Source organism: Hylaeus anthracinus, unplaced genomic scaffold, assembly GCF_026225885.1.
Source record: "Hylaeus anthracinus isolate JK02 unplaced genomic scaffold, UHH_iyHylAnth1.0_haploid 5, whole genome shotgun sequence".
NCBI classification, from domain to species: domain Eukaryota; kingdom Metazoa; phylum Arthropoda; class Insecta; order Hymenoptera; family Colletidae; genus Hylaeus; species Hylaeus anthracinus.
Window position 1 is genome coordinate 6,160,113 of NW_026535322.1, and position 27,322 is coordinate 6,187,434.

The 27,322-nt window shown below is 40.2% G+C and overlaps 1 protein-coding gene across 6 annotated transcripts; it reads right to left on the reverse strand.

Moving 5' to 3' along the window:
* Positions 1–6: 6 nt before the first annotated feature.
* Positions 7–27,298, reverse strand: LOC128895267 (sodium channel protein 60E-like). Of its 6 annotated transcripts, none has more exons than XM_054157708.1 (21): positions 24,896–27,255; positions 19,298–19,506; positions 18,420–18,640; positions 17,722–17,902; positions 17,517–17,594; positions 17,193–17,334; positions 16,729–16,863; positions 16,409–16,638; positions 15,255–15,811; positions 15,090–15,178; positions 13,335–14,704; positions 12,551–12,866; positions 9,371–9,487; positions 9,130–9,288; positions 8,724–9,020; positions 7,115–7,269; positions 6,424–6,910; positions 5,073–5,392; positions 4,046–4,405; positions 2,471–2,851; positions 7–1,306 (listed from the first exon to the last, which is right to left on the reverse strand). In XM_054157708.1, the coding sequence occupies exons 1-21, from the start codon at positions 26,183–26,185 to the stop codon at positions 901–903; spliced, it is 7,500 nt and encodes a 2,499-aa protein (XP_054013683.1). In that variant the 5' UTR covers positions 26,186–27,255; the 3' UTR covers positions 7–900. The 6 variants fall into 6 exon arrangements, 5 of the variants coding, with proteins under 5 accessions (XP_054013683.1, XP_054013684.1, XP_054013685.1 ...); XM_054157709.1 differs by having other exon boundaries at positions 7–1,291; positions 24,896–27,253; XM_054157710.1 differs by lacking the exon at positions 9,130–9,288.
* Positions 27,299–27,322: the final 24 nt, after the last annotated feature.

Here is a 27,322-nt window from a genome sequence, read left to right on the forward strand (position 1 = left end):
TTGCACTCGAGGCCTTTTTTCTCTGGTATCTACCAGCAACTCGAGATCCTTCTTAACATTCTATTGCTGTGAGTTCTAAGCTATCGAGATTTTAGAACAAGGTCACCGCCAAGGAAATTGAACCTAAGAACTTTGGGTACTGTAGATTTGCACTGTGAAACCTAATGGTGAGAGTCGCCTCTCGAGTGCAAAGGGTTGATCAATAAATAAGAGCGATGATTCAAGGAAAACCATGGTCTCTTCGTCATACTCTTCACGTATTGTGTACGATCGTACAAGTACAATTAGAGAATAATAAAACTTCGAGTAATTTGACAATAATCTTAATCTACGTTACATTTTGATACGAAACAAATTTAATCTCGATGATCCTGCCAGGTTCAATCTATACTATTTAACGCCAACTCGAAGTCATAATATGTATAGTTATGTATAGTTATGCTCCACAGTGTAACAATCATGTACGCATGGTACTCATGTCATACATTTGATCTGAATATCTATTTAACTTTAAACTAAACTACCGCGTAGTAAAATGATCGAAGCTCATCGAGAACAATAGACGTACTAATGATAAGAGTAGAATATAACGCTAATTTCTAGAATCGAGTCGAAGAATATTACTTTCTCGAAAGGAACAGGTGCATTATTCGGATTGAATTCAACGAATCATCGCGATCGTACGGTACAATTTAGTCAAAGTTTCCGAAGCGTAATGAAAACGGTAAGAGCGTTTTGGGTGACGACAAGGGAGTACCTTGAAACAAAGAGGTAGAGGAGAAAGAACCGGTAAATATAACGAGGTCTCTGTAACGTGATAATAACGAAAGGCTCCCGAAAGTTTATCGGCCTATTGGTTAAAATTATTACGGAGGATTTATCGAGCACAACAATTTAAGATCAACTGGTGTCGTCGGTTTGCGTCTCTTGGTACTCCTCGCTCTCGCGGTGCACAACAACATGAACGACTGTGGCGGTAGATTGTCGTCTAAGGATCGCAGGCCTCGACGGCGGCGCTGAATTCTCCGGGCTAGGTTCTGTGACGAGTATGCTTACGTCGGTAGATTCGATTGGCAGCGGTGCTTGATGTTCGGGCGTCGGTTGATGTTTCTTTCGAAGGCTACCGCAACGTCTACTGAACGCTTCTTTGATGTCGCGATGCAAGGTATTGAGGGAGAGCGTTGTGGCGCTCAGTGGAAGTGATCTGCGCTTTGTGGGAAGACTGGGGACTTCCTCGTCGGGGTAACTCTCAACCGCGTCCTGTCTGCCGAGAGTCGGCCCTGCGATTGATCTGCGAATCGCGAGTCTATAAATACATCTTTTTGTTGAACATACATGAAGATACTTGAATATTTTGGAAAGAAAATGGGAGCTATTGGGTTGTCCGGAAAGTCCGTGTCGACTTTTGGTAGGTGGTACAGGTCTGAATATATATCGAAATGGTTGAAAACAAATAACGTGTATACATCCCTTAAAAGGTGGAACGATTGTGAAACAAAATGGCGCCTATGTAATTCAATAAATACATGTATATATATTATATGCCTTTGAATTTTTAGAAATTCAAAGAATTGAAATTGGCACGAATTTTCTGGACAACCCAATGGAATGCCGATTTTTATGGGTTTATAGAAAGAATGTCCAAGAACCTACAGAATGCACGCATTATGTAATATGATATACAAAAATATTCAAAGTAAAGTTTATATTGTAATATTATCAGAGTAAAATAAATTTCTGTTTAGGTTCAATTATCGTAGGTACCGAAGGTTTCATTTTGCATAAAGAACCGCTGTCTAATGATAGCAGGTCTAACGTTTTTGTAACTTATTTAGTTGTGCAGGGTGGAGCGTTCGAAAGAGGACAAACCGAATATCTCCGTTATTTTTGGTTTTATGAAAGAAATCTATAGGACAAAATTACACTGCTGAGTAATAATGCAGTTTAAATAGAAATTATTTCATACATTTAATCAGCAATTATATCTACGGCTGGAGAGTATTCGCATAAACGAACTAGAAATTACTTTCAACATGCGTGAAATAGTGCTCTTTTTGCGACAAAAAATTATATAAAATGGTAAAAAATAAAACAAGGCCGAACGTGTTTTCATGGGACCAAGTGGCAGCGATGTCCTGCCAGATGCAACAACTTTCAATCCGATTGGTCCATCCGTCTCGAAGTACGAAGTAGTAAAAAATTTTTCGGAATTTTACAAAAAAAAAAAAAGAGTATAAAAAGACAAATCGCAACATGTCTCGATAACGAGGAGACATGCTCTACAAGATACAAGTACAGCTCGGTGTGATCGGTGAATAGACATAAAAAAAAAAAAAAAAGAACTGTACACGTCGAATCGAGTAACTTCCTTCTTTTCGAAGTCAGTTTCGATCCATAATATGTCCATAACTGAAAGAGCTACGAATTTTTTGTCGAGATCTCTTGTGAGTGTATAAAATAAGGAGCGTACCTGTTGTGTACATCGGAGGAAGTGGGGCTCGCAACGGCGGAGCCGGCAAACGATTGTTGTTCCGTGGTCGGCGAGGGGCGTGATATGGTTAGAGCAGGAGGAAGCAGGTCCTCATGAGTACCGGTGGCGCCGGGGAGCAACAGCAAAGGCAAATTTGGAAAAAGCCATGCCGACGCGGCACCAAGTTCGCTGAAATCACTGGCGTCGCTGGCCCTCGAGGACTTGCGACTACTCGCTCGACTACCTCTATGCACGTGTAGAAAGGCCGATACTTTGCCACTCCAGCCACCGCCGCCTCTACCCTCGTTTCCGCCCCCAGGACTCGACGTCTGCGTCTGCGAATCCACTTCCTGGGCCATTCTTTCGCGTTCCTTTCTCGCTCTGGAAGCAAAGGATCTCGTTAAGCAATCGTTCGTACACACTGAAACGCTTAGGCAATTTCGCAGTATTAGTTTGGTGAAAAGATACAGGGTGATCGATAGTGGGCACAACGGAGAACCACAGCAATAGTTGACCGCCATTGCAGACTTTATGACGGTGACTCCCGCAGCGAAAGCGTATATTAACGTAAAATTTGACAAATATGGGTGAAAATGTGTGCGACGAGGACTTTTCTGCTCGGTACACGCACATTTTCACCCATACAGAGTGATCCTCTCGCTAGTGGACACAACGGACAACCAGAACAATAGTTGACCATCGTCGTAGACTTCATGACAGTGACTCCTGCACCAAAAGCGGCTGTATAGGTGAAAATGTGTGTGGCGAAGACTTTTCTGCTCGGTACACGCACATTTTCACCCATACAGCCACTTTTGCTGCAGGAGTCACCCTGCAAAGTCTACGATGATGGTCAATTATTGTCGCGGTCCATTGTGTCCACTAGCGAGAGGATCACTCTGTATTTTCAATGGAAAACAGGTAGATATTTTATGATGGCCATCAGGTCGGAACTTAAGGGCCTCTAGCTGTATAGATTCATACTTATATGTTAGAAAAACCACGGTAAATAAAATTTGTTGGCTATCGAACTTCGAACATGTAGGAAGATTCAAATGACCATCAGGTTGAGACTTAGGTACATAGATTCATTGTAGATATGGATTCGTAGAGATTAGGTCGAGGACTTGTAATATAGCCCTCGGATTAGTAATAGTCGGATTAGTCGTCTCCAGACTAGTAGATTCAACGTAGAGATTCATAGAGATTAAGTTGAGGGCTTGGAAGATTTAACGTAAGATTTGACAAATAATTCTAACGTGAAGTAAGTGAACGTATCGAAATGATAAATGTTTGAATTTATAGTTATAAACGATTGAACATAAACGCTGAGAATTAATTTCTACATCGAAACATGTAGCTTTCAATGAATTATATTAGCAAATTATATTAGCAAATTATATTAGCCAAGCTCTTGTTAGTTAGACTTTATTGCCATTATTAAAAATAAAGAAATTCAATATAAAGGTACAGAATTAATTAAATATGAAAGAACAGAAGTAATTAGTACATTGAAACAGGCATTTGAAGCATCGAAAAGAGTCCTCTATTGGATCGCGTTGAAAGTTCACTTACGTTATATATTCTCTGATAGTGCGTTGAATCAATCTAGCTGCTTTGTCCTGACGCTTCCACATCCTCGTCGATGAAACGATCTCGAGTTCCTTGCGCGTCGGGAACTGTTTCTTAAACTTAATGTCCATCTGTTCCTGTAACTTTCGGAAGTCCTCGGACTCCTCAACGTGTCCGAGAACGTGCTTGACAAGTGAGTGGAGAATGTCCAGACAATGAATCTTATTACCCTTCGCGATAGGAAGATTGAAGCTAACCAACGCCACCATGTTTGGCTTCGATATTCCTAAGGGTGGGTCTAGGCTTGCTATGAAATCGCTCAACTGCGAGAAATTTATAAATTGTGTCGCATGTGGGTCGTACCTAGGGACCAATCATAATTTCATTGCGTTAGACACAGGTTTCCTGGATTTAGACAGAAGGGTAACGCTATCGAGTGCTTTCCAATTGATTAACGATACTTAACACAGAGTGGAACGTTGCGCGCGACTAAAATACTGGCTTTTAGAAAATTACACAAGCAAGATACTTTTTAGAGAATTAAATTATCTATACAAAACGTTTAATACACGTTTTTCATAAAACCGATCTCCTTACAAATTATTCGTTTCTTATATGTATCTGATATTTTTAAAACTTTGTTCTTCGCAAATGACTCGTATGATAATGGTTTTTAGAAAATCGCAAGGGAGCTCTTTTCTAGAGAATCAAATTACCTACAGATAACGTTCTATACAAATTTATCACGGAATCGATATCTCTGCAGATATTCGGTGATTTGTGGGTTTCTTTTTTTCTTTTTTTTTTTTTAACATAATCGAAATTTTTAAAAATTAGCTTTTCGCAAATTTCAATGTTGAAATTAAAATTACTATTCGATATATCAGATAGTTGTAATACACGTAATACGCGCAATTTTCAAAGCGTCGAAGGACGCGGGAAGTTTGAATTAATTTAAAAGTAAGTAATATAATTATTTCGTAGCGGATGATTGGAAAGCACCGATCGTAAACAAGGAAACAATTCTCACTTGGACCACCGTATGTAGAACATTTCTAAATCGTCTTCGACGATACCGATCTCCTCCTCTTGATGAGCCTGATTAAAGTTCTCGAGGATAATGGCGATGTACATGTTGATAACGATCATATAACTGATTATGATGAAGGAAGTAAAATAAGTTATTGCCAGGAGGGGATATCCGCAATTTCCGTTCAACTGCCGGGAGGTGGGGGTCGGGTCACAGTCCGGCGGTTGTACCATCAGCGATTCCAAAACATCGTTCCAACCAGCTGATGTCATTAATCGAAATAGTAATTGCATGCTTCTACCAAAAGTCTCAAAATTTACCTAAGGATAAAGAAAAGGGGATGGAGAGTACGAGAAAGTTGTGATCAGCATATGGTGTTTGAATATAGTCCAATCTCAACGAGACGGGTCACTAATTGTTAGTGACTAATCGTTAGTGACTCGTCTCGTAGGTGTTAGAAAGCAGAGTCAACGCGTTGGACGCAAAGCTGGCCCCTAGGAACCGTCACTGAACCTTTTTCTCTAATCCGCGCCTCGCTTCAAACTTCACGCGTGCGCACTTGTCTTTGCGTCAGCGTTCTATTTGAAACGATCGCAAAATTGACGAACTTGGTCGATAAATTAATAGAAGAATAATAGAAGTACGAAGAAATTGTGCCAATTATGCTGGAATATTCCGTCATGCTGTATCTTTATATATTGTGTCGTTTTGTCCTGTATCGTTATGTATCGTGTTATGCTGTATCATGCTAAATTATGCTATTGTATGCTGTTGCTAACGCATGCTCTGCAGTAATACCAGGGATGCCTCCACTCACGCATGCATATTATTTTTTTTTTTTTTTTTTTGCGTCAGTGCAGATCCTGTGCGATTGTAATAATATATTCCATTAAAGTTATAACTACTTCTATTATATAATTTATTATTAGACTGCGAATTTGTATGGATTTATAGGAAATTTGAATATGTAAGAAACTACGAAATTCATACAGTATTCGATGATACAAACAAAAATTGAAAGTACAGTTCGTATTATAATACTTGCAGATCTAAATGAATTAATAGCTACGTTCAATTTTTGTAAACTCATTTGCATCTTATTTTTCATAAAAATTCACAGTTTAATTATTATTCGATGGAAATTAAATATATTATTTTTTTGATTAAAAGCTGAATAATATCAAATATCGATAATATTAACAGCTGAACGATGTTGATTAACCTTTACCACGTAGGAATGGGGGTAGAGTAAATGAAAAGTTCAATGTCGTTTCAGTTTGGGATCGCGGCGTGACGTTCAACGCGTTGACAGGAGAAGCATCAACGTTGAATTAATTTTTTAAGTGCTCACCATGTCGTCAAGCGCGCCTTGTTTTCTAACGTGGCCAAAGATCGACATGCCGATGATGGCGTAAATAAAAGTAATCAGGGCTAAAAGTGCGCCGATGTTGAACAGCGCTGGAAGACTGACTACCAGAGCGAAGAGCAGTTTGCGAATACCTTTAGCAGCTTTAATTAGCCTTAAGATTCTACCGATTCTGAACACTCTCACTACTCGCAGGAGCGTCGGGGACACTGGGAAGTCTACCATAATGTCCTCCATTAATATTCCTAGAATCGAAGCCAGCACTAGGAGGAAGTCGAACAAATTCCAGGGCACCGTGAAATAATGATAACGGAGTCCTATTATCTTGACGATCGCTTCTAATCCAAAAACAGTGGTGAAAAACGCATTGGACACTTCGAGGACGAAGAAAATCGGATGGGGCTGATCGTAATGCTCGATTCCCATAGTCAGCATGTTGAGAAATATCAAAATGAAAATTGCTATTTCGAATCTGGAAATATCGCAGTTGTTGATCGATTAGATCGCGATCAGAGAAAACGAACACGTGCGTAATTATCATTGAAACGAAACTTTAATTCTAGACCGAATTTGTTCTTTTGAATAATATTATTAGTAAGTAATGTAATAACATTTGAACAGAGAAAGTTAACGGTTCTTACGAAAGATAGATTATTTGTGAAAAAAAGACATTTACCTGCGCGAATTCGATAGGTCGTAAAACATTGCGAGTATCTGATTCATCGGACGCTTTATCACCTTTTGAGGCTTTTTCCGGCCGAGTTTTTTCATGGCAGTGTAGTAGTGCTTTTGACTTTCGGTCAAAAACATTTCTAACACTCCACCTTCGTACTGGAAATAAGGAGAAATGGGGGAAGAAAGAAGAAATGTTGCTTTGCGTATTGCACAATTAACACGTTCCGTGCCTCGTGGGTCACCGTTACCTTAAGGAGGGTTTCTACATTGTTGGCTCAAAAAAATTCATTCTCTTTTAAATTGTACGAAATTGTATGTACCTTTACGAATGCAGTTTAAATTTTATTACATAATAATACTATTACTGCCTTATCATTAAACTCCTTACTTACGAAAGAACGTATCCGATTGTCACACGCCGATTTTTATCAAATTCATGTGGTAGGTAATGCTCAAAAAAATATTTGACACGTATGTTTTTTTTAGAAAAACTAATAATTTATCTATCATTTAACTAGCTCCTCTAGTTTTCAAGATATTTAAAGAAACATGGCATTGACCCTCAACTTTAGGGACTGTTTTCACCCCTTCAATATGGACGATTGCCGATGAAAAAAAAAAAAAAATACGTGTTAAATATTTCTTGGAGAACGATCTACCACGCGAGTTTGATCAAACGTCACCTTAAGGCACACTTAAGATAAGAATCTTTTTGAATTCTGCACCTTTGTCTGTCTTTTACACGCCTCCAAACGATAGTTTACAAGTCAAATTCTTTCCGCGTTATATTATTAAAAAAAATTCATGTGTATTATAGATAAACCAACGATAAAAAAAAAAAATCACAAATATTACTTATTTTCAGGCTGAACAACGGAGAAACTCACCTCAACATCAAACTTTTCTGGAGGCACTGAAAATTGCGTCGTTTTCGTTCTCAGGGCCCCCCTTAATGCGTACACGGTAAGACACACTAAGACAGCGAAGATTTTAGTGTTTCGAAGGGGATGTAGGGGACGTAAACCACGCCTCTCTGGATGTGGGCGTGGCGTAGGAGCGGAGAACGTCCTCTGTTTCTCCTCTCGGTGAGAAGAGAACGCCCTCTACCCCCACTCCTGTCGCGTGTGCGTCTATAAGCACCGCGGAAACTCTAGTGGGAGGTCCTGCATCGCATTGTGGGCGGTGCCGGACATTCCACGCCACGCCCAGGCTCCCCCAAGAGGTCAGGTATGTCTTGCGGAGATTTTTCTCGAGGAAATGTTAAGTGCGAAGGTAAGTTCAGTAATATCTACGTACAAATGACCAAGATATATCTAAACTATTTCTTATACATGCAAATTAACGAGGTATAACAGTGTGTTTCTCAAGTTGTCACAGGTTTTGATTAACCTGTGACAATTCTATATATATATATATATATATATACAACAGTGTAAGTTTGTAACATTAACTATGACATTTATAATATGAATAGTATTGATATGATAAGATAGATAGATAGGTGTCCCACGCAACCATATAATTGGAAATACAAAAATTCCACCGCGGCACAGAACGTGTTAAGAATTATTCCTGAAGCATACCGGCTCCACCAACAGTTCAACGCTTACCTTTTTCTTCAGCATGTTAAAGTTGTCTATAATAACTCCGATAAAGAGGTTCAGTGTAAAAAATGAGCCGCAGACAATGAATATCACAAAGTAGAAATACGCATAAATGTTTGCCTCTCTCTGAGGTTGCAGGTCAACGCCTCTAGCGTCAACGGCGTCCTGCATCACTTCCATCCAGCCTTCGAAGGTGGCTACTTGAAACAGAGCCAGGTAAGCGATCCCAACGTGATCGAACGTTATTTTACTGTTCTCCCATGAGTAGTTCGTCCTTAAGCAATCGTCCTTCGTGTTTATAACCTGGGAAGTAACATTCAGCTATCAGCCGATTCGCCTGATTGCTCGGCTGACTGCATCGGGTGGTAACATTTCGTTTAGGATGATACCGAAGGGAAAATGTTCATCTTACCGATATATCTAACAATTCTCCGTTCTCATCGATACATTTGAAAAACTTGCCGCCGAAAAATTGTACACCCATAATAGAAAATATCAGCCAGAACACGAGACAGACGAGGAGCACGTTGAATATACTGGGTATCGCATACATCAACGCGTTCACTACGATCTAGCAGAAACAGAAGCGAATACTTCTAGCTTTCAAGCCATTTGCCAGTATCTGGCGAACGATTCTAGCGGACAGGACTCACCCTCATGCCTTGCCATCGGGATATGGCTCTCAGTGGTCTCAGTGCTCGCAGAGTCCTCAGCGACCTCAACACTTTCAGGTTCTCGTTCTCTTCTATCAACAGGCTAAATGTCGATACCTGTTTCAGAAAGCGTACGTGGCAATTAGTAGACAAGTTTACGTGCGTTAAAGTGGCGTGAATATATCAGCGTGGAAGCGTGGAAGAAATCATTTATGGAAAAAGCCTGAGATTTCAATAATTAGAAAATTATAAATTGTAAATTCGAGGAAGAAACGGGAAATAATTGTGTATACTGTTGTAATACTGTTATTTTATAGATAATAGGAGAAGGATAATTAACGTGGGACGAGTGTCTTAGTTGCTTTTTATTCAAGTATATATCCGAGTACATGGTATGAGAAAAATCACAAATAAGGCCACGCTCCAAGTCTTCTTCAACAAATTCTTCTTCTTCTTTTTGATCCTACTCCAGACACAGATTACTTCGGCAAGTAGACGCGACACGACAGTAACACTTAAAATTTAACGAAACTTGGCACACAGGTAGAGCACAGGTACACTGATATTCATGTTCAAGGGGTACCCTCGGATTTAATTAAATCTCTCGAAAACTATCACAGATGGTGAAAACTGTTAAATATGAAAAACGATTAGTTTTTCACGAAGAGTAACATTCTCTGATTAAAAAATGACACCTAGACGTAGGTGGCGCTGTTGTAGCCAAATAAATCTGAAATCTATTTTGAAAATAATTAATCAAATATCTTGTGCCTCCTGCCCCTAAATTACAGTTCCCCAGGTTCAGCCCTGGCCGAAACTTGTTTAAAATGTGTTTCACCTCGACCAGGCATTGCTTGAACTCGGCGTGACTGCAAGCGGACAACACATAACACCCCGTCACGACAACGTTCCTCGTTACATCGACGAAACCCCACTTTAACAGGATGGAAATCCGCCAACGCCGTTCCATATCGTCGCCACCAAGCCATCCACGTTCCCCACCAAGCTCGGATGATCGGGGACACGGTACGACTCAGCAGCGATGGTCAGGCCGACCTTTCTGAATAACCAAAATACAAAAGACAAACTTTATAGTAATGGAAACAATACGCGAAAATATCGTACAGAAAGGAAACAAAGTAAACAGCGAAATAAAAAGAAAAGAAAAACATAAATAAGACAGTCACAACATATTACTCAGCCAAATGGTGAAAAATTCCTCCGCGAGAATGCGACAAGAAAAAAAAAAGAAAAAAAAAAAAAACCAGCAACAGGTCACTTTTTCTAATTTCCATCTTTGTTCTCCGCAAATAAACGGTCCAACTTTAGATCATGCTCTTTCGTGTTGACGATTATTACGAATCGCGTGACCGTACGAACGAAAACAAAAGCAGACTTCAGTTGTCAAGAAGGATCGTATCGCTTTAAATAGTAGAACGAAATATCACAAGCAGTCAACATGCCTACACATTTCAGACTAACAACCAAAAGAGTCATCATTCTCAGGAATAAATGCAAATGGAATAATTTCATACCGGACACGCGTCGGTTGGCACCGGATAATTAAAGAATAGAAAGTCGACTGTCTTCTTGTAGCAGAAACCGAAGTTGATTACGATATAATAAGCTACATGGACGTCCTCGCCTTAAGTGTTCTAATGCGTGATATGTTGAAAAGTTTAGGGGGCTCCCTCGTCTTCGGTATCAAGGTCCGGATCTGGACTAAGAACCGAGACACTCAACCGTGAGGTCTCGTATTCACGCTGGTACTCCGTACGTAAGCTATCCGGACGTCCACATTCACGAAGTGTCCTAAGAAACTATTTGTTGAGGACCTCAGTGGACGTCTTCTTCTCAGCGCTAAGGCCTGGAGTTGGACGGAAGTCCTAGAGACACTCAACCCTTGAAGTCCTCCTTTTCAATTCTGTGCTCAATAAGCTATTTAGTCGCCCTGAATCACTATGTGTTCAACGGTTCTACTCGTTGAGGACCAAGGCCTTGAGACCTCAACCACTAAGTGTTCTAAAAGAGCACGTGTTGAAAAGCTAAATGTACGTCCTCTTCTCAAACAAGACGAACGTCAAAAGCAGCAGTCTCCGACATCTGAACAGCTGATGTGGAGAGGGATTGTCTTAACAAAATTGTGGGCCCCTGGATGAACCAGTCCATTGGACCCTTCATTTAATTTACCCCCTACAGCGCCGAATCCGGCTACCGTGGAGTTTTAGCGGGTATTCCTCTCCTTCTGAGAGGCGTGTCCCACACTACTTCCTCTGTTTGAGGGAATGTGGGTAAATGCATTTTTCTACTTTATAGTAGAGACACCTCTTTAAAGTAGAGAGTCCTCTCTACTTCATAGTAGAGACGCACTTGTTACCATGGTAACCACTAGGCGTCATCGCACTCTCACAGTCGAAACGCATCGGCGATACATATGTATATCCTTATCACGCGGTATCTCATTGTCAATTCATTCATTCAAAGATTTTTATCATGGGAAAATATTCGTTTATACTTCGTTTCACTATACCTTTTCGTAAAAATTGGACGAACAGTAGTCGAGTTATCACTGACACCAACTCAAAAGAGACGTGTTTATTGTTTATCTCAACGATGGAACACTGTATATAGATCACTTTTAAATATCACATTTTCGTCATTAATACGATTTCTTCGGTAGAACCTGTTTTACATTTTGAAGAGTCAAATTTGCGATTTCGTACGACTTTCAGAAAGATATGTTGCGTATTATGATCTATAAATATAGTGTACAAATATCTTAACGCTATAAATACTTCTATAAATACCTTAACGTTATAAATATAGTGTTAAGGTTAAACAGTGTCAGGAAATGTGCCGAGTATATACTTCAAGATCTCAAATGATTAAAACCAGTGTTAAAATATCGAAAGATGTTCGCACATATTTGTTGATAATTTGTACAAGTTAAGAAAATAATATACCTACGGACACGATATGAAGACACAAATATCGACACAAACAGCGAGATCGAGACAGGAAAATTGCGATTAGCGAAAAGAATAAACACATGCAGCAAAATCGATGTAATGTTACATGCGCTCGTTCACGTACGTGTCTCTGTTCACGCATGCACGCAAATACACGCACACGCACGATCGACATCGATACTGGTATTCGATTGATAACTGTTCTACTTACGAAAACGATTATAAAATCCAAGATTGTCCAAAAACTTGTGAAATATTTGCAGAAACCCAGAGCTAACCACTTAAGTAGCATCTCGATACTGAAAAGCGCGCAGAAGCCAAGATTGGTCCAATAGAGAATTCTCTTCAAAAAGGGATTGTCATCTAGGTATATATCTTCGAAACAGAGCGTTATGGAAGATGCGAAAATTAATATTAAAATCATCCATTCGAATCCGGGTGTGTCAACGACAGAGAGAACCACTGTGCGAAGTTTTATCCATTTTTTGCCGATGGCCGTTGCGACGCATTTGTCGATGCAGCTACATCTGTGTAGAACAGCATAGGATCATTATCATCGATATCCACCTGTGCTGGAACAGACTTAACACGTTAAACACCGCGGTGGTTCTGTCAGGCAGAAATTTTTGTTTAAGACTATTTAACACTTCGCCTATATATGGGTGATAGAGCTTTTCACCGAAGAAGTAAACAAATTAATTCCAAGAGTTAAGCATCAAAGGAAATGAATTTAAATGATGTTAGAATCCAATAAGCTAAATACAATTTAATACGAATGTTTTTAAGAATATTTGTTTGGCGATCCACGTGTTAATGTCTTCATTACGCGCGCGTCTATTGCGAATCACCGCACAAAGAGGAGACGCCGTTAACGAAACACCGCACAAAGAGGAGACGCCGTTAACGAAACACCGCACAAAGCGGAGATGCTGCGCGAAGTGACTGGGACCAGCGCAGCGTTTAACGTGTGAAAAATAACAGAATGCATTTCTTACTTTTGATAGCACTGCCGTGGAAAACAGTCTTGAGGTTCCTTCCGTCGATTGGACCTTCCAAAACCCGGGAATGATCCCAACCCATCTATGTACTTCCCTTTGCAGTCTCTTCTACCGCCAACGGTGAGTTCATCGACGTAACTAACAAGCGCGTGCCACGGTCGTTTCGGTACACGTTCCTCAGGTTTGAGAAAGGGGTCCTCCTGATGCAACATCGCAGTCCTCTCCTCCACAGGCGCTTTGCTTAGAGACGAGTACTTGGTTACTTCGAGATCCTGGCATTCCTCTGGATTGCTTTCTTGGGACTCGGACTGCTTGTCGATGATGGAATTGCTTTCGTCGGTTTCGTCGTCCTTCAACTGGGACTGAGCGTACGTAGGATCGTAAGAAAACACGGGTTGATTCAAACTTTCTTGATAGGATCTATTGTAAACGTTATCTTTCGGAAGAGTGAGCACGGTCTCTTGAATGGCGTACGTGGTCTCGTTGTCTGACCTGTCTATTATCCGTCGAACCACCTTCTCCAACTGAGGATCCCGTCCTTTCGCCTTTATCGCGCCTTGGGCCATCCGCGAGCACTTGTTCTTCCGCATAATCGAGCGAATACGGTCGAACGATCTCGCGAGTTTCGAGTCTTCGCCAACCTCCTCTTTCTTCTGCTTCAATTCCTCGGAATTGAAACTGTTGAGCAACAACGCGAGAAAGAGATTCAGGACCATGAAATTGCCCATCACCAAAGCTGGTAGAAATATGGCGAAACAAGCTCCGAATCCGTCCTCTTTCTCGGCTCTCATACAGTCCCACAGCGGCTCGATCCACTCTCCGCACAGTATGCGAAATATCATCATGAACGAGTGAAAGAAATCGTTGAAGTTCCATCGAGGTACAGGATCTGGATAAAACTTGTCCAAAGTGTAGTCTTTGCTGAACAACTGCATGCCGATCACGGCGAATATGTAAATTACGATCACCAATACCAAGGTGAGGTTACCAAGGGCGCCTATCGTAGAAATGATAATGCTGAGAAGGACCTTCATCGTCGTCCAGGACTGCGCCAGTTTCAACACTCGCAGGAGCCTTAAACCGCGTATCACGGAGAGACCGTCCACCAGTTCGAAGGCGAGATCTATCAGGGACGCTGATACTATTATCAAATCGAAATTGTTCCAACCGTTTGCGAAGAAGTCTTTGCTCAAGGCTAATAATTTCAGCAAGCACTCGAAGGTGAAGATACTGGTGAACACCTTGTTGCCGATGTTGAGCGCCTGGCGTATGGGCTCGCTCATCCCGTGGTGCTCCATCGCCAGGAAGCCAGTGTTCAGGACGATGCACAGTGTGATTGTCAATTCAAATAGCGGATCTCTCACTACCTGGATACAGACCACTCGTTAGTCTAAAGTTAAGGGAGTTGAGGTCACGTGGAAATTAAGTAATAGTAATTTTCTAGATAAATGTTTGAAAATTGATATATGGTTTTCGACGGTGAATTATAGGTGAATTAACAATAGTGTACAATTCTTTCCAAGCATATAATTCATACTCTTATTAGTTCGATTCCTTTCAAAGAGTATGTAAAAGAGGATAACTTCATTTTCGAAGGAGTCATTTCAAGGAGTTCGATTTTAAGGGAGGGCACCGCCACTAGCTATCAGGAATAATTGAAATAAAATATCGATACTTTGTACTTTTATGTATTTTTTGACGATGGCGACGATGGCTTCTTTCTCGATGGTAATTTTCTCGTTCTATACTTACCTTGTATAGAGAATTCTGAAAACGTAGCCAGCCTTCGTAGTCTACGCAGCATTGCATGCACTTTTCGCAGTTTCTGTCTGGAAGATCATCTACGGGAAAGTAAATAAAGTATTGTAACGTAAGTAAGTACGTCTCGACACCCACATACGTAACGTTCTCAGTTACCTAAAATAACAATGTGCGATAAATATTCTGGCGGTAAGGTGTACATTTGTTTCTTCGTTTTGACACCGTTGCACTTGAACACCCTAATTTCCCGAGTGGTCCCAGCGCCAAGGGAAGCAGGAACGTTGATGGGCGCTCGAATATATCCAGAACGCGTGGCTATTGATTTTTCTCGTCCACTGCCCATTTCACCTTCGGTATCTACGTCAGTCCTTCCCGAGCCTTTGGTATTAGGGTCGACAACAATATCCGTGTTGTTGTTAGCGAACGAATTCTCCTGCCAATCCGTCTTCGATTCTTTGTTATCCTGCTTGTCGTGCTCATCCACGCTTGCGACATCGTCACCGTCGTGGTCGTCCACCACTCCGGAGTCGTCTAACGACGATTGTTGATTACTGTTGTTACTTGCCTGCCTGGAGTGAAGCATTCCGCGATTGGGCGCTAGTCTGTGGACAGTGTTGTTCTCCACTGCTTGAGGATTGACATTGTGCAGGAGTAGATGAGATGGTCGAACACTGGAATGCCTTGGGCTGGGACTCGGGCTCGGCGTCACGGATCTAGCACCATTAACAAATGATTGAACGCTATAAGAATTCAATAAGTTCTTTCTTGTGAATCCCATGTTTTTTTTTTTTTTTTTGTAAAATGAAATAGATGTCGAAGAAAAATATTGTTTGGTTTGGAGGAGGCGATATTGTGATAGGAAATCTTTTGTCCAAGGTCATAGCTTTCAAAATTTCAAGGTATTATGATATAATATTATACAATATTACACTAATGAAAATAATCCATCCAGTTGAAACAAAAAAAAAAAAAAAAAAAAAAAAAAAATACGCCAATTGCCTTGAAATTTTAAAAGCTATGACCGTGGAAGAAAGTTTCCTATCACAATATCGCCCTCTCCCTAAAACCAAATGTTTTCCTCTGGCATCTATTCTATTAGAAAAACCACCCAAGATAATTAACACGTTGATCGCCGCGTCATTGCACAGGATTGCACAGGATTGCAAAAATAAGTACTAGTTTAAGTTCAACAAAAATAATTTTCAGTTGTGTAAAAAGAAAGTGTTGGACTCGTATAAATTTTCACGAGTTATTTGGCAGTGAACGTGTTAGTATGGCAGAGTTAAGTGTGACATGCTGCGTAAATATACCTGCTCTGTACAGATCCAGTCTTGTCTTGGCCAGGTATACTGGAACCAGCATTACTTCTTCCACGTCTTCTTCTGCGTACCTTCTTACGCGTGTAACTACTCAGAAGGACACCTTTCCTCGCATCCAATTTCTTCTGTTTCTCTTTAGCAAGAGTCTTTACATTGATTCTTGTCGGGTCGAAACTAAACGTCGAGTCCTCGCGATGGTCGGTTAAATCTTTCCTTCGTTCCTAATAATTGGAAGAAGAGCGTTAAATGGTAGCAATTTTACAGTAAATCTGATGGTTGACCAACGTTGATGACTGGAAGTGCTCGTTTACCTCATTTGTAATTTCAGCTTCCTCCTCGTAGCTAAGCGCAACTACGGCGAGCATGAGGTTGATCAAGTAAAATGAGCCAAAAAACACGACCACCGTGAAGAACGAGACGCTGATAGGTCCGCACGCCGACAATACCTGCGAATCAATTACATTGTACCTTTACCATTATTCATGTGAATATTCTATTAATTTTTAAGTTGCAACACACATGGATGAATTCTCTAATTCTTTTTTTACTTCGAGTAATTTAACCATCCCTTATTTTATATAATATCTTCAAACAAGACAAGTTCAGTCTTGGTGGTTCTGATATACAGACTTGCAAGTTTGAAACGTTCAAGATAGAAATTTAGAAATAATAATACCGATGTCATTCAGGGCATTTTCAGTCTTATTGACTAATTTGTGGCCAAACACATTTTTTCACAATAAATAGATTTAGAATAATAGAACGGACGAAATACCTTATTGTAGACATCTTCCCAGTAATCCAGAGTGATCAATTGAAAGGTGGTGAGCATCGACCACAAAAAATTGTCAAAGTTTGTATACCCGTGGTTTGGATTCGGGCCCACGCAAAGGCAAATGTAGCTTTCGTTGCAGTGTCTGCAAGGCAAAATTTCTCAGGCTACAATCCAGAGCTTCAAAGTCATTGCATTCTAATAGTATTTCTTCCGACTTTAAACCACGAAATTCTAACAATCGAATCGTTTTTAATAGAACAAACTAAGAAAACAATGATATCCCACAGGGGTTTGAAACGGTTTGACAAAGGAAGTTCAGCGAACCTTGCACCGGTTGCGTTACCACAGATTATTGGCTCCTCGTCTTCGTCGAATGCCCAGTTGGATGAATTCCAAGTCCACCTGTGGACGACAGAAGACGTCGGTTAATGCCTCTTGAGGCTCAACGAGGTGTCATTCTTCGCCTCGCCGCTCACAAGCCGTGCAAAAAATGTAAACACGCTGGTACCACGTATCAAGCGATACTTACTCTTTCCAATCGACTTGAGTATTATTAGATTCTATACTTTTTACACATTTATTTCGTAGTTCGCCCATGTAAACTTGCAAGGCGAAAAGCGCGAAAACCATAAGACAAAAGATCGTGAGCGTCATCACTTCGGCAAGCTGCTTAAAACTATGTAACAATGCGTTGATGATGGTCTTCAAGCCTGCGAAGAATCAAATCAGACAAATTTGGATCGATAAATCTAGGAAAACTTGACACCCTTGGATTTCGAAGCGTCAATAGATCATAAATAAAAAAACAAAAAAAAAAAAAAAAAAAAAACTCGAGATCGCTAGATTTCAGTGCTTCAAATCGTCATATTTTAACAGTATAACATTATAGATCTGAGAAAACTTGAGATCCTTAGATCTCGAAGCCTTAAATATTGATATTTTAATTATATTTCACGATTATAAATCTAAAGTTTAAAGAGGTCAACAGTATAATTAAAAAATTATAACTGACAAATCTGTAAAATTTAAAGAGTTCGAGTCTCTATATATTTACAATTGTACGAAACAATTAAACTATCGATATTTAAGGGTTCGAAGTCTAAGGATCTCAAGTTTTCTTAGATTTATAATGTCACACTGTTTTTGTCTAAGTTGTTACCACAACCCGACAGTATAATTGATCGCGTAAAATATTATAATTCTCGTGCTCCTATTGCATTCCCTTACCAGGCATAATTGAAACGGTCTTGAGGGCTCTCAGTACTCGAAAGGTCCTCAGCCCAGCTAAATTTCCTACGGCCATGCCTATGGTAGCGTATCCACTAGTGATCACCACGAAATCCAACCAGTTCCATGGATTTCGCAGATAAGTGTACTTGTTCAGGGCGAATCCCTTAGCTATGGATTTTATTACCATTTCGGCTGTGTATATAGCTAGGAATATATATCTGAAACGAAAGTAACAACTCAAATGTCTGTTATTGTCCATTGGACTAGCTTAGGCGACATTCGTGTCCAAATTTGAATACAACATTTTTTTCTAGATAATTTACGTTCCTAAAAAAAAGTTCCCTTATATAGTCTTCGAAAAACCACTACGTATTTTATGGATATTAAAATAATATAATTCGTAGTAAGATACTTGTAAATGACTGATAATTTTTGGAGAAATAAGAGTCTTTGATTTAGGACAAATAATGTGTTTCAGAGTAAGTGAGCCTTTTCTGACGATATTTAATTGTTTAATTGTTTGTTCCGAGGTATCTTGTGTGTCTATATATGTGGAAGAGGAGGTCAGAAATAGCCGAAATCGAAGTTTCGTGATCAATCCTTTGACTGCGAAGGGAGTATGTACTCGTCCTCGAAAATTGGACTCAGAGAAATGTTTAAAAACTCAAGAAATTGAAAACTTAAAAATTCTTTTGTAATTGAATTTTGAAAAATAGGTCTTCTCACTTTTTAATTTTTATTTTAGAAATTAAACGCCGTACGAATAAACGGTAAATAGAAAAATGTTTCGTCTTATCGTTCTCTATGAAGTGATATTTTTTTGAAAATTCGATTGTTCGTCGCGCAGCCAAAGGGTTAATTTTTGCAATACCTACTCGGCTTCCTCGATGGTCTCCGTCATAGCGAGGAAGGCACAATTTAATATTATCGTAGCCATAACCACGTAATCGAAGTACTGGTTCGTGCTCAGAAAAATACAGTAACGTCTTATGGGGTTCCATGGAGAAAATATGAACCAGCTGTTCGTCGCTGTGAATCTGTGTATGTAGTTTTTACGGAACCTCTTCGACACCACGCAAAACGTCTGAAATAGGTAACGATCGACAGGTTAAATTCAAAATTGACATTGCAATTGAAATTGAAAGTTATTTGGGAAAGATTTGTTTCTTAATATTTCAGATATAACAGACAAAAAAAAACGAATATCTACAAAAGGATCGATGTTACAAAACAATCGTATAGAACAATTTTTGTGGATAATTTAATTGCCTAGAAAAAGGCTCTCTTGTAAAATTTTCAGAAACCCAATATTTTACGAGTTACTTTCGAGTAACTGGTTTTCTTTAACGCCACTTTTAATTAAAAATTTTATGCCAAGCTATAATTTAATCGAAGATTCATGTTAACGGAACGGTGAACAACGACTGGAATTACAGGGGGATATTCATCGAAGACAAACGCTATTTGGTTCATTTCGAAATGATCCCTGCGATCGTCAGTAATGCAGGGTAAACGAATTCCTCCGCGACTCAGCATTTTTTTCTGGTCTAATTCCGACATATTAACACTCAAAATGGTTTGCTTTCCTTCAATCTCCGGTCTCCAAGCCGCGATAAATCAATTTCACTCGCAACCCTCAACCTTGCGTCACTAACGACGTCAACTCCAACGTTCACTTCCATCTTTCACTTCGTTCCTTGGTTTATTTAAATATTTCTCTTTTGTCCGACAATTTCTTTCGTAATTTACTTTCGACGGTTAAACTTAATAATGAAACTACGTAACACGGTCGCTCCTGTGTTCTATCGGCGATTATAATTGAACTCGTGCACAATTACACGGTGGTGTTCTTTTTCAGCGCGATTCTGTCATTTGAAACTGGCGTTTATATTTTATTTGCTGAAGTAAAATTTGTTCGGGTGGTAGTTTGCGATAATCATACTCGCTCGCATCGTATCATGTTTCAACTCTTTGAAATAATTATGCGGTGACCTTATGCAATGCGACAGGCAATTTTATGGTAATCCATATTTATTAGCACAAGTTCGCCGTTCATCAGTGAAATTCTTTGCAATTTTTCGTGAAATGACCTCGTTCTAATACGTCATTACTTACCAAGTTTCAAAAGAATCCATCGAGTATCGCGGAAGTTATAAATATTTTTCGAATGTTTGGGATGTCGCACAATTTTTATAGCGACTTGTATCGATAATCATAAGTTTGGACTTTTTCAATCAAATGGTTTACAATTTTCGGTGATATTATCTCACGCTAACACACCACCGTACACCAAGTTTCAAAAGAATGCGTTGGGTTTTGCGAGAGTTATAAATATGTTTCGAAAGTTTGGGATGTCGCACAATTTTTACAGAGACTTATGTAAGTTTGGACTTCCTCAATCAAATCGTTTACAATTGTTAGTGATATTATTACCTCACACTAACACGCTACTATCCACCAAATTTCGCAACACTCGAGCGTTCCCATTTAATTTTCTTACTCTATACAATTCCTAAACGACCTCTAAGCATCTGGGCGTCTAAGGCAAGGCCTGTTAGGTAGCCTTACTGATGAGTTCCAATAGCAGACCCTCAGGACGATACGCGCTCCACTGCCTTCATTCTGTCCTTCTATCTTCTCATTTTCATCTCGTCATAAAGAGTCTATTCTTCTAATAGGCCAGCTGAAACTACTGGATAATCAGGATGAAAGTACAACTCCGTGAAAAATAAAAGCAAGGTCTGATCTTTTGGCAAAAAATATCTAACGAGTTTCTCCGCGATTCTGATCGAGTGTTAGTGATATTCATAAACAATTCGCACGACTCTTAATCACAAGAGGCTTCGATGTCAAATGCTCGGGTAACAAAATGCTTCCAATCTTAAAGTACCTCGATATAAATATAAACACTGCAATTGTTCCATTCTGAAGTGCTTCGATTCTAAACAACTTCGATCTCAAAATGCTTCAATTCGAATCGGCTTCGACGTTGAAATGCTCGCGTACCGAATGCTTCTTTCTTTCCTTGATGTTCCTCCTCAGTAACAACTAATACAAAATTTAAGACGCGCAAACTTCTCGAATGGGCTATCACTTTTTTTTTTGTCCACCTATTTTAGCTTCTGTTTACATTTCTTTCCATGTTCTCATTCAAAAATGTCTCGTTCCACGAGGAGCCATTCTCTAGTGTGTTCGCGTAGAAAAGCACGTGCGATATACAGAGTCCATAAAACGTCTATATATATTTATCCTTACATGCGTCTTTAGATACGAACAATCACGATAGCGGAACTGTCATTTTGTCCTGCGCTGTAAAAAATTTGTTGCAAAAGGAAATAATTGAAACACCTGAAAATATTATTGATGGATAGAAATGTATGTTTAGGAAATCCTATATAAACTGACTAAATTGAATAAATTTAAATTTAAACAATAATGCAATGTAGGAATGCAGAAGGCAGGAATGCAGAAGGCAAAAAAATGAGAGTACCTAAAAAATATTATTACTTCATAAGAGTGTGTTCGAGACATTATATATAGAATATATATGCGCAATTATAATAATGGCACATTCACAACGCAAGATTGCTTATCGAAAATGGTGCACGAGTCTGAGGTGTAATTAAAGCACAATTAGGGACATCTGCCACTGTTTAAACGATTTAAAACTGAAATCTGGTAAATATGCATTTAAGAGCAGTGAGAATGTGTTTTAGTAGAAATGTAGAAGCTTAAACATATATATATATGATTTCTACAATCCATTCGACTGAATTAACAAACACGAGTAAAACGCATTAGGAATAAATTCTAAGATTTTTTAGGAGAAGAAGAGAGACTTAGCTTCTTTGGAAAATAGCTGTCAGTGCTTTATTATTAAATTATGGAAGAAATGAGTGTAAAAGTTGGCGTAGAAGTGAAGTGTTACGCGCAGAAGAGAGACGTCCTCTCTTCGAACTCTTCACACAGAAGAAAACTAAGGCGAAGAAAACTGTACAGAACTGAAGAGAGCCATGGAAAATTGATTAAAAATGTTCAAATCTATCAAATGATTCCGATTTACGTTACTTTCTATTACTTTTCGCTGCCCGCGAAGTAGCATATAGTTACAAGTAATATTAGGTCATGGAAAAAGATAAATATGTATAGCGTCCGTGTAAAGTTTGTTCTGTTCGTGTAAAGTTAGTATCTCTACATCTTGGATAATGCTTCGAAAAATACCACACATGCCTTAAATATTTAATGCCTTTGTTTTCTGTTCCGTAAGACCATAACTGAACCAATCATTGAATTGGTAGTAAACTGTAGAAAACTCAACGTTGGTAATTGTTTCGTTACAATCTCAGAAAATGTGCTACGTACTATTTCATAACGATTAGAATATGTTCCACATTGGGTGAGAAAATTAAAATTCATAGAATAAGAATAATTATCAAAACGTTGTTTTTCTTAAATGTAAATATAGTATTATACTCCATAATGGTTCAAAAGAGCCTATAGAATCTAAAAGTACATTTCTTTTTTTTTTTTTTTCATTAAATTATCTTTCATTCCTTAAAAGTTATTCAACGGTGCTAGTACAAACGCGCCTATTGTGTACATTTGGCGGCAAAGGGGAAAGTCTCTTCAGCGATGACGAATTCGAACGCAGGATGAACGGAGCGCCGCCAGCAAAAGCCATAGCATTTTTCAGTACTAAATCTGAACAGCGTCACCGCTTTGCGCGGCGGTAAAACAATCGAGCGTCAAACCTTTCAGCTACGAGTGTTGTGAATACTTTACTGGCTCACTGTTCGCTGTACATATACAGTAGAACCTTCCTCGTGCGAACTAATTGTAGAACAATCGTGCATGGATAACAGAATTTTCGTACGAATTGAACAACAAGTGGTTGGGGGCGATATTTTAATTAAATACTTCAGACGAAATTTTCTGGAAATTTGGAGTGACACACAATTTTATGATCATGAATATTCATGAACGTAAGTTTGCACTTTGTCGACTAAATCGTTTGCAATTTTTCGTGAAATGACTTCATTCTAATACGCTATTACTTACCAAGTTTCGAAAGAATCAATTGAGTATTGCGGAAGTTAGAAATATTTTGCGAAAATTTCGTATGACAGATAATTTTGTATTTTCGAAAAATATTTATAACTCTTTCAAACTCAACTAATGTCACTAAAAATTGCAAACGATTTGATCGTGGAAGTGTGAACTTATGATCGTAAATATAAGCCCTTGTAAAATTGTGTGCCACACGAATTTTCATAAAATATTTATAATTATAAAATTCAATGTATTCTTTTAAAAATGGAAACGCTTTTGATTGAGGAAGTGCGGAACTTACGATCATAAATATGCGTCCCTGTAAAATTGTGTCACCTAAAATTTGTGAAAAATATTTACAATTCCAGCAAATCTCAATGGATTTTTTTTGAAAATTGTGGGTAATAGCGTGTCTATATCACTAAAAGTTGCAAACAATTTCATCGAGGAACGCCAAACTTATGACCAATAATATGCCACTGTACAACGAATGTTCAGAAAATGATTCTATCGCATTGCAAAATGCCATGTTATTGATATCCATATTCTACGAGTTATAGAAGCTTAAGCAACGCCACACTATTGTGCGTAGCTCGTGAAAATTGTGCTGTTAGCCACGTGTTATGAGAAAAAGCTTCAATACTACGAATCGGAACGCACGATCAAACCGAGCACCGCCAACAAAAGCGTTGGCGCTATAGCCGTCGAGCGTCAAACCTTTCATTTGAGAGCGTTACGAATACTTTCGTGGGCCATTGTGTAAACGATAATGGACGTTAGAACGCTACGGTGTTCAAAATCGCCAAAAACTTGGCCTAAAGTCAAATTTTCAACTCTACTCATCTATTCTGTTCTTATCTATTTTCTACTGTCTATATTATTTATATATGTGTATATATTATATTATATTATATTTATATATTATATTTATCTTGGTAATTATTTTCATGCAATGTGCTTCTTGTAAGACACCTGTAATTTGTCACAGAAGCTTCGAAAATAAGGTCATTCTTTACCCTGGGCAGAAACTAATATCAGAATCAGATTATACGCCCTTAAAAACATAGAAATCATTATAATCGTGAAAAATAATGAATTAACAATTATAAGGTTAGTTGTTAAGGATAGTTCTGTATATAAGGTAGTTCTTTCTATAGGCAGAAAATAATATCAAAATCGGATTGTTTGACACCAAAATTCTCGAGACCATTCTGATGGTGATAAACAATTCATTAATAATTATAAGGGTAGTTCTTAAGGGTAGTTCTGTATCCTATAGGCAGAAAATAATATCAAGATCGGATTGTTTTACACCGAAACCATCGAGACAATTCTAATGGTGATTCATAATGGTGAACAATTCATTAATAATTATAAGGGTAGTTGTTATACGTAGTTTCTTACGAACTACCATTTGCACTCACCTCGTCATAAATAAAATTATCAATCTCCTCCAGGGGCCTGCCGTACAGCTCAGTCGGAAAAGGCTCAAACTTATTTGGAAGCACCGCGCCATCCTCAACAGACATCCTCCTCTTCGGTTGGAACCCATAGTCCCTCACCAGCTGGACAGTCCTGTTCTCCAACCTATCCAGACTCTCCTTCGTGAACAACTTCACCGTCTGCTTGTGTCCAGTCGGCGTCCTGGCCGCCTTCCCCCCGTTTTCCCCCTCGCTGGCCAGCTTCCTCCCCAAAACCTCCTCAGGATTCACCTTAGGTGTCCCCGGAGGATCCACCTGGATCTCCGCGCTTCCGCTGTCGCCTGTTCCGGAATCAGCAGAGGCTCCCGCAGTGGCGATCAGAGGAGGTCTCAACCTTGCGACCGTGGACCTCGAAGGGCCCTCCGACGTCTCGATATCCGCATCAGGATCATCCTTGCGTCTTCTCTGTCTCAAAGAAGTCGAGCCTGGAGACGCGGAAGCTTTTTCTGACTCCGCTTTAAACCTATCCTGGAGTCTCAACTGATCCTCGTACATCGTAAACTCGAGTTCGGCGTCCAGGATCGATCCTCTGGATTGTTTATGTTTCGTCTCTTCGGCATAGGACGCGAGAGGGTAGCTGAGGAAAATCGGCGAGGGGGTTTCGTTGTCGTACTCGTACTGAGGGGGCTTGTCAACATCCGGAGGCGAGGACTCGCTGGTCTCGCTCGCGGGGGAGACCAGGATGGAGGCAGAGGCTGAAGCTCGAGAGGAAGATGCATCTTTCTTCAGGATGTAATCGCTAGTGGATATTCTGGGGTCGGTTCTGGTCGCATCCTGCCACGAGGCCTCTTGGTCGCGCGGAAACTCGAGGATGGACTCTCTAAAGGAGCGACACTCGAGCCTGCCGCGTTCGTCCTGAGCCTGATGGTCTCTGGATCCATGTTCGCGTCTCGAGAACTCGTTGAACGTGGTCCTAGGCTCGTAACGAAACTCTCCTCTCCTCGATGGCTGAGGTGTTCTCGATATTCCGATTCTAGAGCGATCGAGGAGCTCGAATTCCTCCGTGGGTAGGTTCAGACTTCGCTGGCTGCCTATCTCCTGGGGCGACTTGTCGAGAATGTCTCTGGATCGAGCACCCTCTCCGGCCGAGAACCGAACGAGCTCTTCTCTGGAGAGGTTCGCGTACAGGCCCGCCACTCGAGGTCGATTAGTGAAGCCATTGTCCTCGGAGCCGTTACTCGGAGGATTCTGAGAAGCTTTGCATTCCTCACGGCCAGCTTGCGAGGGTATCATTGGAATCTCTGGGTCCACCGCTTACCGAAATTCGTAGCTTTCATCGTTGCGAGGCTTCCACGCTTCGATTCTCTCAGTTGGGAACGGGCTCGGCGTCGATTCGCCATGAACCTGACCGCAGCGAACGCATCGTTCTGTGTATCGAACATTCCACGCTCATGGGACCACGCTTTGTTCGTTTGTCGAGGGTCAAAGGGCGAATCGACGTGAATGTGTGTCGCAGAGGGTGTATATAGGTTCTTTTTTCGTCGATGACGATCGTGTTGCTATGACGCGTTTCGACTGAAGGGAGCGAGAGAAGGAGAGGTGTATGGAAAGTGACAGCGTGCAGAGAGAGAAGGGTAAACAGAGGCCTCTAATCTGGCCTATCCTGCAGCAGCTCCTGGATATCGCTCGCACACGACACCGAGGTTACTCGCATCGCACTTGGAAATTCAATCGGGATACGTGGTACCAAGGAAAATATACAACGGGACGAATAAAACAAATTTACTTCTGGTCACTTTGCACACCACTCGCGAGCCATTGCAGCCTGTTTTGCCCGAGAATCCTCGAAAACTGGCATAAGAGAAGGAATGTAACCAGCGGTGCGAGAAGGTGTTGGATTTATGGGGCTGCAATGAGAATAGAAAATGAATGGTGCATATACGAGCACGAATAGGAATAGGTGAGAAGGAAATAAAAGGTTGTAGCTGGAAGGGAGAGAAGAGAAAGACGGAAACGAAAACGAAGGAAAGTAGGTAAGGTACACCCTCGTGTTCGATTAGTTGTGAGTTCGACAAGGGTGCAAAATCACGGAACGTCTTCGACGAGAACTGTGACGATACTATGGTAGAAGTCGATTCGTTTCGCGCGCGCGCGTATCGAACGCCCGAGGAAAACGGCTGTGGGGTCTCTCGGTGTCTGCACGAGCGAATTTGTTTCAATACAGTGACACCCCTGCGCATGTACATGCACGCTACCGCGAAACTAACTAGCGAGCCAACCTGCAGGAATATTCCTCGTCGCGGTTGACGCTATCCCCCCACCACAGGTGGAACTTACCCTTACACGTGATATTGGGTGCATTGGGAAAAGGTACCGCTCGCTGAATCGCTCTGCGAGCGGTGAGGTTGCAAGTTATAAGGGTAGCAAACA

Coding starts and splice junctions, on each gene's coding strand:
- LOC128895267 (XM_054157708.1), bottom strand. CDS start 26,185: ATGATACCCTCGCAAGCTGGCCGTGAGGAATGCAAAGCTTCTCAGAAT. Junction 15,812..16,408: donor ACTGGATCTGTACAGAGCAG/GTATATTTACGC, acceptor TAATGGTGCTAG/ATCCGTGACGCCGAGCCCGA. Junction 5,393..6,423: donor AAGGCGCGCTTGACGACATG/GTGAGCACTTAA, acceptor CTTTATCCTTAG/GTAAATTTTGAGACTTTTGG.